General features: G+C 38.7%; 1 protein-coding gene across 4 annotated transcripts in view; it reads right to left on the bottom strand.

The window, feature by feature from the left end:
• Positions 1–14,760, bottom strand: part of LOC103477022 (uncharacterized) — a 141,542-nt gene that overhangs the window by 75,270 nt on the left and 51,512 nt on the right. For 3 of the 4 annotated variants that reach the window (XM_081616584.1, XM_008429856.2, XM_008429859.2), the window contains exons 11-13: positions 12,451–12,486; positions 9,169–9,195; positions 8,569–8,613 (exon numbers count right to left, since the gene is read on the bottom strand). In XM_081616584.1, the coding sequence (XP_081472710.1) occupies positions 8,569–8,613; positions 9,169–9,195; positions 12,451–12,486 (108 nt within the window). The remainder of the gene's footprint in view (positions 1–8,568; positions 8,614–9,168; positions 9,196–12,450; positions 12,487–14,760) is intronic. The other variant, XM_008429858.2, reaches the window with a different exon arrangement.

Here is a 14,760-nt window from a genome sequence, read left to right as displayed (position 1 = left end):
AAAGGGTGTGTTGACCTACATTACCCCTTGTTGAGCATCAGTTTTTCACACCTAAACTAACACACATCGACTTAGTCACACACACACAAACATAAATACACACAAAATTTAGAAAAGCCACAGACCAAGGTGCAATCAAAGTGGCCCTATTAAAGTCTTGCCTTCTGTATTCATCCCTGTAATTAATTGGCCAATTAATGCATGTTTATTCTGGACACTCATAGATGTAACAAAATCGTGTCTCACTGGGAGGGACGAGAGTCAGACAGATAAATCAAAGCTTTGTGCATCTGTCCTTGCATGTGCCAAACGCTTTCCCCTGTAACCCTCTGCTCTCCCAACAGGGCCCAAATGAGAGACCTTTTCATAGCCAATCAGGTCAAATCTTTGTTTCATCCTCTCTCCCAATGCACTTGACATTGACAAGATTAATTGCCTTGTGCTCTGGGCAAACGTGTTACCTCCTAGTGTAATACAGGTGTCAAAAGCATGCCTCTCTGATTTTCCTCAATGTGAATGTGTGCAGAAAGGGGAAGAATAACCTATTCTACTTTGTTCTGCAAAGGGTTAATGAGTCTTCTGCCTGCTTGTAAAATCACAAAGGGTGTAAAATCCTGCCATAAAGTCTCAGCTGTGAGCCCTGCTGACCTGTAAATTCTTCTTTCTGTGTTTCTCTGTCATTGAGCTTCTGCAGGTCAGGCCAAAACTGTAACTACACATCTACATCATGCAGCTGCCTTTAAACACTGCTTTAAAAAGCACGCTGTTTGTATAGTAATGGGCTGTTACACATCTATTCCTATTGAAAAATAAGAGTAAAGCATACAGTGCTATGAAATGGTTTGCCCCCTTACAGATTTTTCAGTTTGTGCCTTTTTGCAACAGCTAAATGTTTTGGATAATAAAAATCATTATAAGCCATAGAATACCTGAGTAATTGGCCACATGTGGAAATGTAGTTACCACTTTTTAAGTTATAAATGAACATTTATTTTTGGCTTGTTGTCATTGTCATCTCCCAGCTGGGCTATTGCCAGAATTAAGATCAATCGATCGATCTTAATTCCGTCCGTCCATATGGACGCATTCCTTTGTGGCTGCATTAAAAAAATCTACTAAGAAGAGTAGGGTCCTCCTCAACAAAGTAAAAATCTAATGTCTCGGTTATTCCACTAACATAATAGCAGTTGTTGCAATAACAGATTGAATGCACTAGCTGATGAATAAAACCAATAATGTGGTAATGTTTGTGTGAGTGTATTTGATTTGTATGTAACATGACATAAAAGTGTTATTTTTATTGTAAATGTGAATCCTAGTTTACCTTCTTGTGTTTATAAAGTCTCAGCATAAAAAAAACATGTAGATCATCATTACACAGCATCCTTAATTAGACAAGTAGAAAAAAAACAGAATCTGGCTCCAATCAAGGTGCTGTTATTTTATGCATTTACTGTATCACCAAAATCAACAGCAGCCTCCCATGGCGAACTTCTGGCAGGAAGGCTGGTATTCTCACCAGGGACTCGTTACTTAATAATCTTGCACCGCAGGTGCTCTGATAGAGGTCAACAGCCTGCAACAGCGACGGTTCAGATCTGCTTCCACCTATAGAGTAAGAAGTCGCTGCCAAATGTTCCATTGCTCCCGGACTACAACCATTACTCCCACCCCATCACTGCCAAAGCCTCTCGCTCGTCTCCGCGGATGCGTAGATCATCGAAATTAATCTCAGTCAAGTGCATTAGATATGATATGAATGTCATCCATACTGTGCTGCCTCAATTATCTCAAAGCATTTGCTCCATCCTGAGAAGGAGAGGCATCTACATCATAGTTAGAGCATGCATGTGATTTGCAGAGAGAGGCATACTTTTTCAAATTAGGTTAAATGACAACATGCATTAACTGTACAATGAGGGTACATAGTAGAATTAGGTTTGGGGTAGATTAATGTTATTGTATCACATCTGACACTAATGCCTTGACCACAGACAAACCACAGAAAGCCAACTAGGAAAACACCCGAATGATAATGGTGCCAAGTTAAACTTTCATTTTCTATATTTGACACAAAAGAAAAATAAATCTCTCAAGTTTACAAAGACGTAGCGCTTTGGAGTCCACACTTACTTTAATTTGTATCTACAGGGCAAATAACTTTTGAATTGTCTCATTAAAAGAGTAAAGTGGTGAATACAAGGAGGGTGGAAACCAGTGCTGATGTTAGGACATATAGAAAGCTGCCTCTGTCATTCACTTCAGAGCACACATGAAAAATGTAAACATCCCAATTACCTCCAAAGGATGGAAATTACCTCTCTCTTCTGTCAAGAAGTAGACCAGTCCAGTCGCCAAGCAGGCATGAGACAGGCTATCTTCCCGACTGTTTTGACAGATCAAATCGATGCAACTTCAAAGAGCCTCAACAGCTGCTGTTGACATTACTCAAATTCTAAGATTTTTCAGACACCAGGGAATAACAGAGAGTTTCTGATCAACTGTTTGTGATGTAAATCAATGTGTAATATTTCTAGGAAATCATTTTTAAAACAGTGGCAGCACACGTATGTCAATTGACTACAAGTGAAGTTGGGAAATACACAGTTGTTTTATATTAAAACTGACTGAAAGAAGTACCTGTAAACCACCTCATCAGAGGACAACGTGGTTTAAAGGTCTTTATGTGTCTTTCTGGTCTAGATTCTTTACTGAAGCATTTGTGCTGAAGTATCTAGTAAGACAACATGAGGTAGAGCCAGTTGAAGTTAAGAGCACATTCTGTGACTGTTCAATGCCTCCTGCTGCTCTACGGCCCTCAGAGCACTTGAATTCATGCAGGACGGGTTTAACAAAAGCACTTGTTGAATGGAACCTCCACAGAAGTTGAGTTATCATAACTCTTACACCACAAGGTATTTTTCCTTTTTTCAATAGAGACAATGCCGGACAATGTGTAAAATGTATTTCTAGAATATATTACCACAGATTTGAATAAATGCATTCCCTCCATCCTCTAAAGGTTAAACTCCTATTTTGTCTTTGTCGCATGTGAACAAAACAACAAACTTTGCCCACCCTCCTCTCGACTCTGAGGAATTTCATTTTCATGCCACCATAATTTCATTTTCACTCTATAATAAATGCTTAACTGGAAGTGGGCAATGATATGAAATTCTGCTTAGGGCCCCATACATCCTTGGACTGGCTCTGACATGACCCTATGTTAAATTCACATGTATTTCTCTTTCAGTGCAATGTTTGTACTCATTGCCACCATATTTCTGTGAAAAAAAAGGAAGGCATTGCCTTAAAAATCCTTTTCACATTTAGTCATATACAGTTTCAAAGGGAACAATAGACGTGAAAGCACAGTGACTTGGAAGTGAGTAATTGCTGTGTTGGACACTATAATTAGTAACCACGGTGGCTCTAATGCGGGAAGACAGAAAAGGAGAACTGATTCCACACAGGATAAATCACCTGTTAGTAAAATCAAAAGCCTGTCATATCTCACAGTCCCACTCTGTAATGTTTCTCCAATAACCATCAGTAATCTGATGGGATTCTTTCATTACTATCATTGATGTGGCACATTTTTGTAGGAAATGTTTCCTCCCACAGTTCAGCTGACCTTTAGTGGCTTCTTCCTCTTTGTTTTGTATTACCTAGCTAGCAACATATTGTAGGCCTTTTAACCTTTATTATTCCGTGAAACAAACATGAGGTATTCAGAAACAGTTGGACCGTCGTAACAATGGAAAATGTCACAACTTACTCAATAAAAACTCTTCAGCAAAGAATGTGAATTATTCACAGCAGACCAAACACAACTCATAACCTCGCAGACAAAAGCCACCTCCATGGTTCTTACTGAGAAGCCCCTAGCCAAAAACCCAGATACTTTTTTACAAACTGTGTTAAGCTGTTCATCCTTTAAAGATAAAGTAAAAATAGAATAGATGAAAAGGAAAAGAAAGGCCTTAGCTTCATCATTAATTTGAAGAATTATATCTATAAGCAGAACAGAAGCTCCTTCCTTCTGTCTGGTTGTTTTCATTGTCTCTAGCCTGCAGTCTAATAAGAGGATGTGCAGCTCATCTGTCAACTGTGTACATTGTCCAAAGAATAATTCTATGACACCTTGACAAAGAGGAGACCGTTTAGAGAGGAGTTTCAGACTTGCATTCATGTCAATATGTCAATAACACTCTGCAAGTTCAGCCAGCTCTTGGGTTTTAACACATTAAATATGTGATTCTCAAAATGTGGAATCATTTTTGGTTAGAGAATGAAAGCAAAAGTTAACATACACCAAGACCTCATATTATTTTTTGCCATTTTGATTTCAAAAAATTTCTGAATTAAGACAGGAATTTAATGAAATCCATTTTAAAACAAGTAATATTAAAGAATTTGCTAATTTGTAGATTTGGTTGAACAAATCTGGGTTTTTGTTTAAACAGTCTTAAGTGTCGGTGTACTCTTTACATTGACAATCACTGTGAAACAGAATTAAAGTAGTGCCTGCCGATGTGATGTGACCTGGTTAGATGTGCCTCATCTCTTTGAAAAACCTGAACTGAACATAGGCTGCTGCTATAACACTAATTATTAATAATTACAACCTACTCATTTTAAAGCAAAGCACCTAGTTTGTGAAAGGGCAGAATGACTTTTGGTGTGTGTTTTGTCATTAAAATATTCAAAAGGGGAACATGTCAGCAAACACCTCACATTGCAATGAACCTCAGCTTAGAGAGATGTGAATTTGCTGACTTCTTAAGCCATAGGTCAGAAGGTCCTTTAGAGAAACAGGATAACATTTTGAATGCTTTAGGTAAAGTGTTATTAGAACATTATTGCAGCTTACTAAAACCCAGAAATTAAAGCTCAATGTTGCATTAAATATGGTTTAAACTTCCAAGATATGCTCTGGTTATGGGAATTTTCAAAGTGATTCATAATCCAGAAGGAACCTGCTAACGTTCCTAGGTATGATCCCAGTGACTGTACTGAACCCACTCACTGCTTTATGCCAGCTTAAGAAGCAGTGCATGCTGGGAAGTCTTGGCACAACATGAATAAGCCAAGCCCGTAGAGGCGTTCCCATGTACTTCAACATTAAGGAAGCAGCGTGTGCACTGCGTAGGTTTTCAGTCCTATTTTGAGTGAGTAAAATTATGTAATTTGTCACTTTTGTAATGCTACCTGGCACAAAATGCACATTACTTTTGTATGTGTACAGAACTTTAATATGCTCACACTGTTGTGATGCAGACAGGCACTTCTCTGCCATTCACCCTGAATGACATACCTAATACTTGGCTTTCCAAGTGACTAAACAAAAACTATTTAGCATGCTTGTCTTTCACCTCCACCATCAGTATGGAGCAGAGCCACCGTACAATGACAACACTGAGCTTAGGACATCATTACTGAGTGTGATGAATATTTCAGCTCGCCATAGACAGCACAGGGGACATATCATTTTTACCAACGATCCCCGTCTTCCCTTTTGATTGGCTATAATGGGCCTCTGAATCCCAGAGTTCTACTCTTGGCCTACCATTCTGTGTTAGTGCCGCCCAGATTAGACAGAACCAAGCACATTCACATTATCACTAATGGAAATGTGCAATGTGGGAACACATTCCCATTAATTACTTTGTCATGGTTGTCACCCTGACAAACTTGACCAGACATCAATCAAGGTAATAAGACAAGATCAAGATTCTGAGGATATTAGTTACAGGGTTGCAGATGGGTTTGGGTGATTACCCTTGATATTCTCGGTTGCATATGTTGCTTTAAGCTTTGGAGAAGGATCCGAGCAAATGGCATCATTCCTCTTCTCCCCACTACAATGTCCTCCACATCTCCTTGAAGTAAATCTAGATGGCTTAGAGTGGTCGTATTTTGCTCAACAATAAATTAAAGTGGACAGTTTGAGAGATGGTCAGGCTTGAATCTAAGACTTTGTGAAAGCTTTTCACTCCCGGCTATTCCATGAAGGATATAGAGCAGTCCTTCCGCATCAAGCCCTTCTGCATCAGTTGTATAGCAGCTGTAGCTCTTTGTAAAGCCAATAAGATGCAGGCATGGCCAAGAATTGCTAATTGGGTGAGAGGCTCTGATAATGATACATGCCCCCTCCTTCCTAAAATAGGTTGTCAGACTGCAGAAACACACAGTGGTCAACAAACTGGACTCCATGTGACTCTTGGAGCTAAGAATAAGCAGAAACCTTAGTGCATTAACAGTCACCACGAAGTCAGCCAACCATCAACGATGAGGTATTAATAGATCAGAACTGTGTCTTCAGCAGCAACAACAGAACAAAATCTGAAATTGCCTCTTAAATGCCTTGTAGCTATTTACCTATCAACTCTTCAAAGAAATATGTGCGGTAAAATAAAAAGGGAAACCAAGAGGGCACAACATTAGTAAGAGTAGCATTCTGTCTCCTTTCATGCAGTTATGTTTTGAATTTCATCATCAAGATGTATTTCAGAACATCCTAAATCATGCCGCTAAAGCTCAGTTTCTGTATGTCCCAGCCTCTTCTCAGGCAGGGTTATGTGTTAAAAAGCAATATGACTAATGATGTGGAGACAATAGTATCAAAACATCTGCGCTCACTTATTTTCAATGGGAATAACTTCAGCTACAACAGATTCAGTAACTTCATTCAGTGAAATGATCCATTGAGGAAAAAAAGCACAGCTGATCATTCAACACAATGTTAAGAGACACTTTCTGATTAAGAAGGGCAAAATTCATGACAAACATGCTTTGAGCCAGCTGCCATCGAATTCATGAAGTTCATTTTAATATAAAATGAATATCTCCCTGACCTACTTGTGGCTGCTCTAAAGCTCTCATGTGGATTTTATATTTTGCAGCAATATTTTCTTCTGTTTTATAACCATACTATGTAGGACAAACAAAACTACAGAGCTCATTTTTTATTATTATTTTAGAAAGACATTTTCCGCCCCATCCCCAAATTCTTGTCTGCTGTTAGGTCAAACTAAAACAATCTTCATGCCATCATAATTTCATTTTCACTCTATTGATATTAAATCCCTCAGAATAGATAACAATCAACTACCTTGTTCAAATTTAATTCATTTGTAATAATGTCTGCTTCACAAACTTGCAGAGGTATTTTCAAAATGCCCAAAAGTTATTAAAGACAAGGTTCGTGGTCAGAATTATGATATATGAAGAGATTGTTACGAGCCAATAACAGCCCAGAGTCCTTGAAAGTCCCTGGGAAATAAATCAAAAGTAACCTTTAACAGGATAATGGGTGCATTTCTGTAAGAGCTCAGACTCACTGTGAATACTTGCTTGATGGTATCATTAAATGCAACAGATAAACTTAGAAGCATCCATTAAAGTTTTTTACTGACACAAATTATCCAGAATGACTGCAGAGATGCCACACAGTTGAGCTAAAAGTATTCATTATATTCAAACTAATCTTTTAATTTAACCAATGTTTTTCTTTGTTTTTTTTTTGTTTTGTTTTTCATTAGAAATGATATCAGAGTTTTGGAGTGGCCCAGTCAAAGTCCTGACTTAAATCTGGCTGAGAATCTGTGGAGGGAGCAAAGAATTTGGGAGAAGACTTGGAGCTCATAACCAAAAATAAATTGTCAAAATACCATAGAAAAAAATCAAAAAACTGATCAGCAAGAAGGGTTTATGGCAGCATTGACAACAAAACTTTTCTACTGATTATTGCAAAAGGGCATAAATAATTTTAGACATGCCATTTTTAATGTAAGGAATCAGAAACAAACTTTGTGGTCATTTCTGATAGATTTGGATTTTGAATCTAAATCTACCAGAGGTGCGCACGGTTTGGTCCTAAATGGTATGTAATGCGTGCAGTGTAACCATGATGACCAAGCTTTTATTTATGCCATAATCTAACTCAGAGGAGACGAGAAACAGTTATTTACTCAAACCATCTGCCCTCACCTTCACACCGGAGACTGGATAGATTATTAATACGACTTAAGTCTCAGAATTTGAGTCTGAGTAGTCGCAGATATTTAGAGAGAGACTCTAAGCCAAGTCTGAAGTCTTTGTAGCTTAAATGCAAGTCGTGAAGTTGAGGCACCGTGTCTGTCATCTCGACATCATTTAGCAATCCAGACACATTTATTCTCAAGCACGTTTACTGCATTAAGAAGTGACAAATAAATAAACATGACATTTTAAAGCCATTGAATCAGTCACGGACAATGTGTCTATTCCAAATCGAGCTTTTAGAAACTTAATACTACCCAACACAGCTACACACTAGGACTGTGTAGACATGTGTGCTGCCAGTCATACTGTGAGTGTGTGCATGACCCTTTGACCATGGATCCCATTCATTAATTGTCATACAGCATGCCCTCACAGACTCTTCCCTGTTTTTTTAGGCCCACTGCCATGAAGGGTCACATACAACAACAGCCACTCAGTAGCTGTTCCTGCAGGCCAAGACCTCCCAGTCACTGCAAGATCAAGTCAGGCCACACAACTGGTTAACTGTCGCTGTTTACTCACCCTCTTGCCCTCTTTGCCTGGCTGACCCGGCACTCCGGCTGATCCCTGGGGGGAGGACATGTATTATGGAGAATTAGACGCTATATTTAGCAATCCACAGAGACTTTGTTTTGCATCTCGGGAAGTCTGACACGAGCTGATGTTTGCAACACAAGTTGTCGGCAGACCAGTGGAGTTTATTTGTAACATTAAGATTCAAGTTAGCTCAACGGATAACAAAAGACTTAGGTTGGTTAAAATTAAGTGCACAGGTAGGAAGGAGTATGTAAAGTTGCAGTTTCAATACTTGAATAGTTTCTAGGTGACTTCTCCAATATCGCCTTAATAGGCAATTTGCAGCCTCAGTTGATCAGGGCTTCATTCCATTACTCTATAAAGTATCCAGATAAAAAACTATTAGCAAGCTAATCAAGGTGTATTCTGAGTTTATGTTCTTGTTAAAGAGAGTGCATATGGTGCTTCAATAGTTTCTTGTCCAACCTAATAGTTGTATATGGCTGGAAGAGGAAAACATGCCAGGAGAATTTTGTTCAGCAAGAAAAACAATCACTTGTTGGCATGATTTATTTATTTTTTTTAAAGTGTGGATCTCGAGTTTACCTTTTCTCCTTTATCTCCTTGAGGGCCCTGAAAGAGTTAAATTAAAACGTGTTATTTACAAGAAAACAAAAGCATGATCTCAAAACTATTTGAAAACAACTAAGAAAAAGTGCATTGCAAAAGTATTCATGCCACTAGAAATTCTCCACATCTTGTCATTTTACAATGATGCACACTAACAAATTTTTTTTTGGACTGTATGTGGTTCGTACACCCACTGAATGTGTGGGTTTGCACACAGTGGGCTAAAGAAGAAATTAATGCTCGTCAAAAACTTAATACAAATAAGTATTACACCAAAATCAAAATACAAATCCAATTCCTTTTACTCTGAAATTCCTAAATTAAACACCTGACAATAATTTGTAGACAAAAGAACACTCCCAACACTGAGTGGGGAAGAAAATGTAACAAAGTTCAAAGTTGGACTAGATATAGAACAATATCCACTATTTTGAACATCGCATTATTCACTGTTCACTCCATCCTCTGAAAATGGCAACAAAAAACAGGATATTGTAAAAGTGAAAATCATCAGACCCATTTTAGTAAATCATCTATTCCCCAGTCAAATTTATGATAAAATTTCAGCGAAATGTTAGGTCAGAAGACACCAAAATTAAGGCTGATCTGATTCTGGTGGGAAACTAACACTTTGCATGATTCTTAATATACCATCTTCATTGAAAAATATGTTGGTGGCAGCATTATGCTGAGGGGATAATTTTCTTGAGCAAGGACAAGGAAGCTGGTCAAATTTGGTAAGCTGGTAAGTCAGAAGGAGCAAAATCGAGGAAAATCCAAGAGGAAAATCCAAGAGGAAAATCTGTCAGGCGCTACAAAAGACTAAAAACTGGTGCAGGAGTTCAGCTTCATGTGAAACAGCAACCCTGAACGCGCAAGCAGGGCTACAATGGAACAGTGTAAATCTAAGCATTTTCTAAAGATGGAAAAGCTTAAATGGTATGAATATTTTTGCAAGACACTGCTTAAAACCTTGAGGCTGTCATTTCTAGCCTAAAATTCAAGTAAATATTAACAATTAAAATGCTTTTATTCAGATAAAAATATTGACATGTATTATATGCAAATAAAATAAAGGGTAATGAGGTCATTTTCCATGACCAGGATGATATGAAGAGAGCCAAGTCTATAACAGTTTCTCCTCACATCTTGCTGGGTATGAGCTTGGGAGAGAATGCAGAGTCATCAACCCCCCAGGCTGCAGAGTAAATACAAGACTATGAACTTCATGTGTCCGCTTTCCAATTTCTGCAAGACAATTCTCGATTCTTTCAATGGGCAAAAGTCACACACACACACAGCTGATTTTCCAAATACACCCTTATAAAATAGACGTTTCATGTGAGTCAGTTGCCTTGTGCAAAGTAACGAGGGAGAAAGAAATAAACGGCACAAGACGGCAGACGACCCAAAAGATTTTGCTGATTCATCTGTGAAGAAAAAGACAGCTGTGACCTGTGATGCTTTAAATGAAAGATGCCTCAGTCTTTCAGCAGTTGTTTTGTTAATAAATCATCATATTCTCCTCTAGTCAGATCGTGCGCTCAGTTTGACCTCAAGCAATACAATACAACTGCACTAACAGCAAGTCGGCATTTTAATAGCCTACCTTCAACATTTTCTGCTTAGGCTCACCAACTCATTTACTGCCGTAATGTGAGAAAGTTAGCTAAAACTGCATTTGCCTGTCAGGGAATGCTTGTTACTTTGCTTGTTAAATAAAATTAGCATGAGAGTGTAGCTAATGAATGGTGGCAGAGGTCTGTGGGAATCGTAAGCATTTTGGCGACATAAAAGGAGCAAGTCAGCAGCAGAGGGACTGTTTTTTTTTTTTTTCATATATCCCTGCAGTGTTGATTTAAACTGGCAGGTTGAGCCCCTCCTGATGTGCACATAATTAACTACCCACCCACAGAACACCTTTAATCTGCGGCAGCCTTCAACTCTCTGGTCCGAATCCATTGAGAGCATTTGCTTTTTGCATCCGTGTCCACACATTTGTTAAAAGTGTTGATGGGAACATAGGGATGCATATCAAGTGCCTTGCAAAAGTTTTCATACTGCCTCATGATCTCATATTTCAAACAAAATTCACATTACAACCACAAACTTCAATGCATCTTGGAATTTTGTTAGACCAACACAAAGTGGTGCAACTGTGAATTTTTCAATTTGTTTTAAAATAAGAATCTGTGTGCCACTGTGACAGCATGCAAATTCAGTTCCCTGATACCTCAACAAAAAAAAAAACTATTGCCTTCAGAAGTCACATTATTAGTGAATGGAGGGTAAAGTGATTAGAGCAATATTATAGAATACTCTCTAATGCCAAAAAATATTAAAAACTGTCAAGCTGAAAAACTGCTCAGACTCTCTGCAGAGCAGAACTAAATCCAACTGACAAACCTTGAAAATGTTTTTCACAGACACTTTCAGTTCAACCTAACTGTGCCTGAGTTATGTTACAATAAAAACCGGCAAAGATATCTACAAATTAAGAGGTGGATACAGTGCATGCCTGAATCGCAGACTTTTATTTGCAAAACATATTTGAAAATCACTTAATCTTTTCTTTTCTCTACTTCACCCACTTCACAAATATGCAGATACTTATGTTTATATATCACATGAAATCCTATTAAAACAAACTGAAGTTGATGGTTGTAATGTGACAGGATGTGGAAAAGTTCAAGGGGTCTGAACAACCAATGTCAGTGTATGTTCATTGAACTATGTCGACTGTTAAATTTTACATGACCAGGGTAACAACACAAGTCAGTCTAATTACAAGGGTGAAAAACACGGCAGGTCTGCAGAAGCAGACCCCGGCCCAGAGAGAGCACGTTGTACCCATGTAAGAAACAGCCAGTGACTACCTGTCACTCTCCACCTCTCGCTCAGGGCTTTGGAGCTGCACTCTTCCCCGCCTGGCTGCTCAGCCCTATCCTTTTTGGCCCGAGCGAGAAGGCCTTCTGAGCCCCTTTTCCTATCTGCTCCTTGTTTGAACCCTTCCAAGGCAGTGGTAATGTGACACGGAGCCACCTTAGCTGAGCGCCTCACTTCCCATCACTGTAGTCCAGATGTTTTAACTCCACAACCAGTTCCTGATCTGCCAAAGTGCCGTGATGTTTACAAAGCCCCGTCTAACCATTTCAGGTCATACTTTTGTGTGTCCACTACAACCTCATAAGTTGCGTTGAACGGCCTTACATACACAAAGCAGCATAATGAGATGTAAATGAAACAGTGGAAACTTACAGGCAGCCCTGGGTTTTCAGCCAGGCCTTCGTCCCCCTGTGTAGGAAGATCATAGCATGAGTTTGCAGCATCTCCGTCACATGCCGCTAAATCCACACTGTTCATTTTTAACTATTTGACATCCAACCTATTGGCCATCCATCATGTTTGTGACAAAACCTGAAGGTCAGTTAAAATGAGATCGACTATGCATGGAGGTAATTTTTCAACACATGCTCCAGTGCAGTAGAGGACCATTAACTGGTATTTACAGTATGTCACGAAATGAAGCATGTCTGATGACTGTCGCACTGTCAGACAACTGGCAGGTGGTTTGGAGCTATTAAATGTGGCGGGGCCTAAAAATAAACACAAACGTGCTATATCATGTAAAAGCTCTGAAGCATTAACAGCAGACAGGTATGATAACATTGTTTGGTGACTGGAGAGCAGGTTGTCAACAGAAAGTAATATGAAAAAGAAGGAGATGCCTTTTGACACCAGGATAAATTAATATAAGCAGTGTAAACACATTTTGGATTTCTAGATTGTTGTGCTTTTTTTTTGTCTCTTTCTGTCTTTTAGATGAAACCAGTTTATTCCTGTCCAATAAGTAGCGTTACTATAAAACAATAGACTTCACAACTGGCAATATCCTGCTTTCAGGCGTTCTGAAAGAAAGGGGGAAGTAAAAGGGGAGTGGGCAGCATTACTGCATATCCATTTTTCTGTCTAAATGAATGTCACAGCTAAAATATGCCTGGTATGGGATATTCAGAAGACTCATTACTTTATGCTTCCAAAGCTGCCTCCCTCTGTCAGTTTCAATACAAACAGAGGCCCCCTTCATGCCACTTCCCCACAACCTTCCATCCAGAAAATAGGATAAAATAGCCTGTGATTCTCTGTTGTCTTCGCAGAGACCTCATTATAACTTCAAGGCTGGCAGGCAGTGCAATGCACCTACAATTATGTGGTGCATTCTATGTAAAGACAACAACACTATAAAAAAATAAAACAAGGGGAGAGAATAAAAGAGCACAATATACCAACTAATTACATAAGAAGCATTCCATCTCATACCTGGAAAATAATTCCAGAATGGAAAGGGAGAGAAAAAAATAAAATAAAATAAAAATACCCCCCACTCCCCTCCTTTCTACATCGGTGCAACAGTTAATCAAATGCATTCCAATGATGTTAGAGAACTGACAATGAGGAAGCTGTATTTTTACATCAAACTATCAGCCTGTTTTGAACACATGGATTATAAAACCGCTTTCAGCTTCTGTGCAGGACTTTCCCGTGTGAAACTTGCCTTTTTACACAATTTTAAAGACAAATGTAAAAATGTATTCTTACTCATGAGCCGAACTGCAGAGATCTAAATAAAAGACAATGTTGTGTAGCTCGTACTTAGCTGGATGCTTAGAAGTGAGAAGGTAAAAGGAATTAGTTATAGACGTCCATCACACAGAAGGATATAAAACCATATTTTGAATTCAGTAACGTAAACTGAGTGGGAATCTTTATTTCAGGAACATTGAAAGCTACGACCACTTTACTGACTATAACAAGAGCATTCAGTGTCATGAAAAAGTATCCAACCACAAACTAAAATATTTGGAGGGGGGTTTTGAGTGTGCTCAATAACATGTTCAGAATTGAGAATACTGTTTAATAATTTTAAAGTGATTTGAACTCCTCCACATCTTTATAACAGATTTCTTTGTTATGTTCTTTTCTCTTGGTGTCACTGAGCAGTTGTTTTTATTCTGAGAATAAACTATACAAGGCTGCAATAAATAGTAAGGGGGGAATTGGTTGAAGTTGATTTCATTTAGGGGTATCAGAGTAATAGGGCTGAATGTGTACTAAACGCTCATCAGTTTAACAAGGGAAAAAAAAGTTAAAAATGTATAATTTTTTTGCCTCAAAATATCACTATCAAGGCCAGTCTGTTCAACAGATTTCCTCCTCACTTGAGTTTCATTTGGACCAGCCAGATCAAAAACTCTTAAGACAGCCTTCAGCTTCTGAAAATTTACAACACATTGCGGTATTCTTACTTGTGGTTATGAAGTTGTTGTTTTGTTTTGTTTTCAATGATGCAGAAAACATCCTGCGTTATTGCATGTCAGCATATTGCCACAAAGCGCACAATCACATGTGAGTATAACACTCTCAGTGACTCAAAAGATCAGATAATGTCAATCACATGCCACCCAGTTCCGCAGTGTGATTCACAATCTGCTGGCTACGGCGCGTCTGCCCCCCGTTCCGTTTCCCTGTCTCCCCATGCTGCACTTTGGTTTAGCAAGGACACTGCTT

This window comes from Poecilia reticulata, chromosome 15, assembly GCF_904066995.2.
Source record: "Poecilia reticulata chromosome 15, P_reticulata-male-v2, whole genome shotgun sequence".
Taxonomy (NCBI): domain Eukaryota; kingdom Metazoa; phylum Chordata; class Actinopteri; order Cyprinodontiformes; family Poeciliidae; genus Poecilia; species Poecilia reticulata.
Note: the sequence above shows the minus strand (reverse complement) of the source record. Positions and strands in the feature narration are given on the sequence as shown.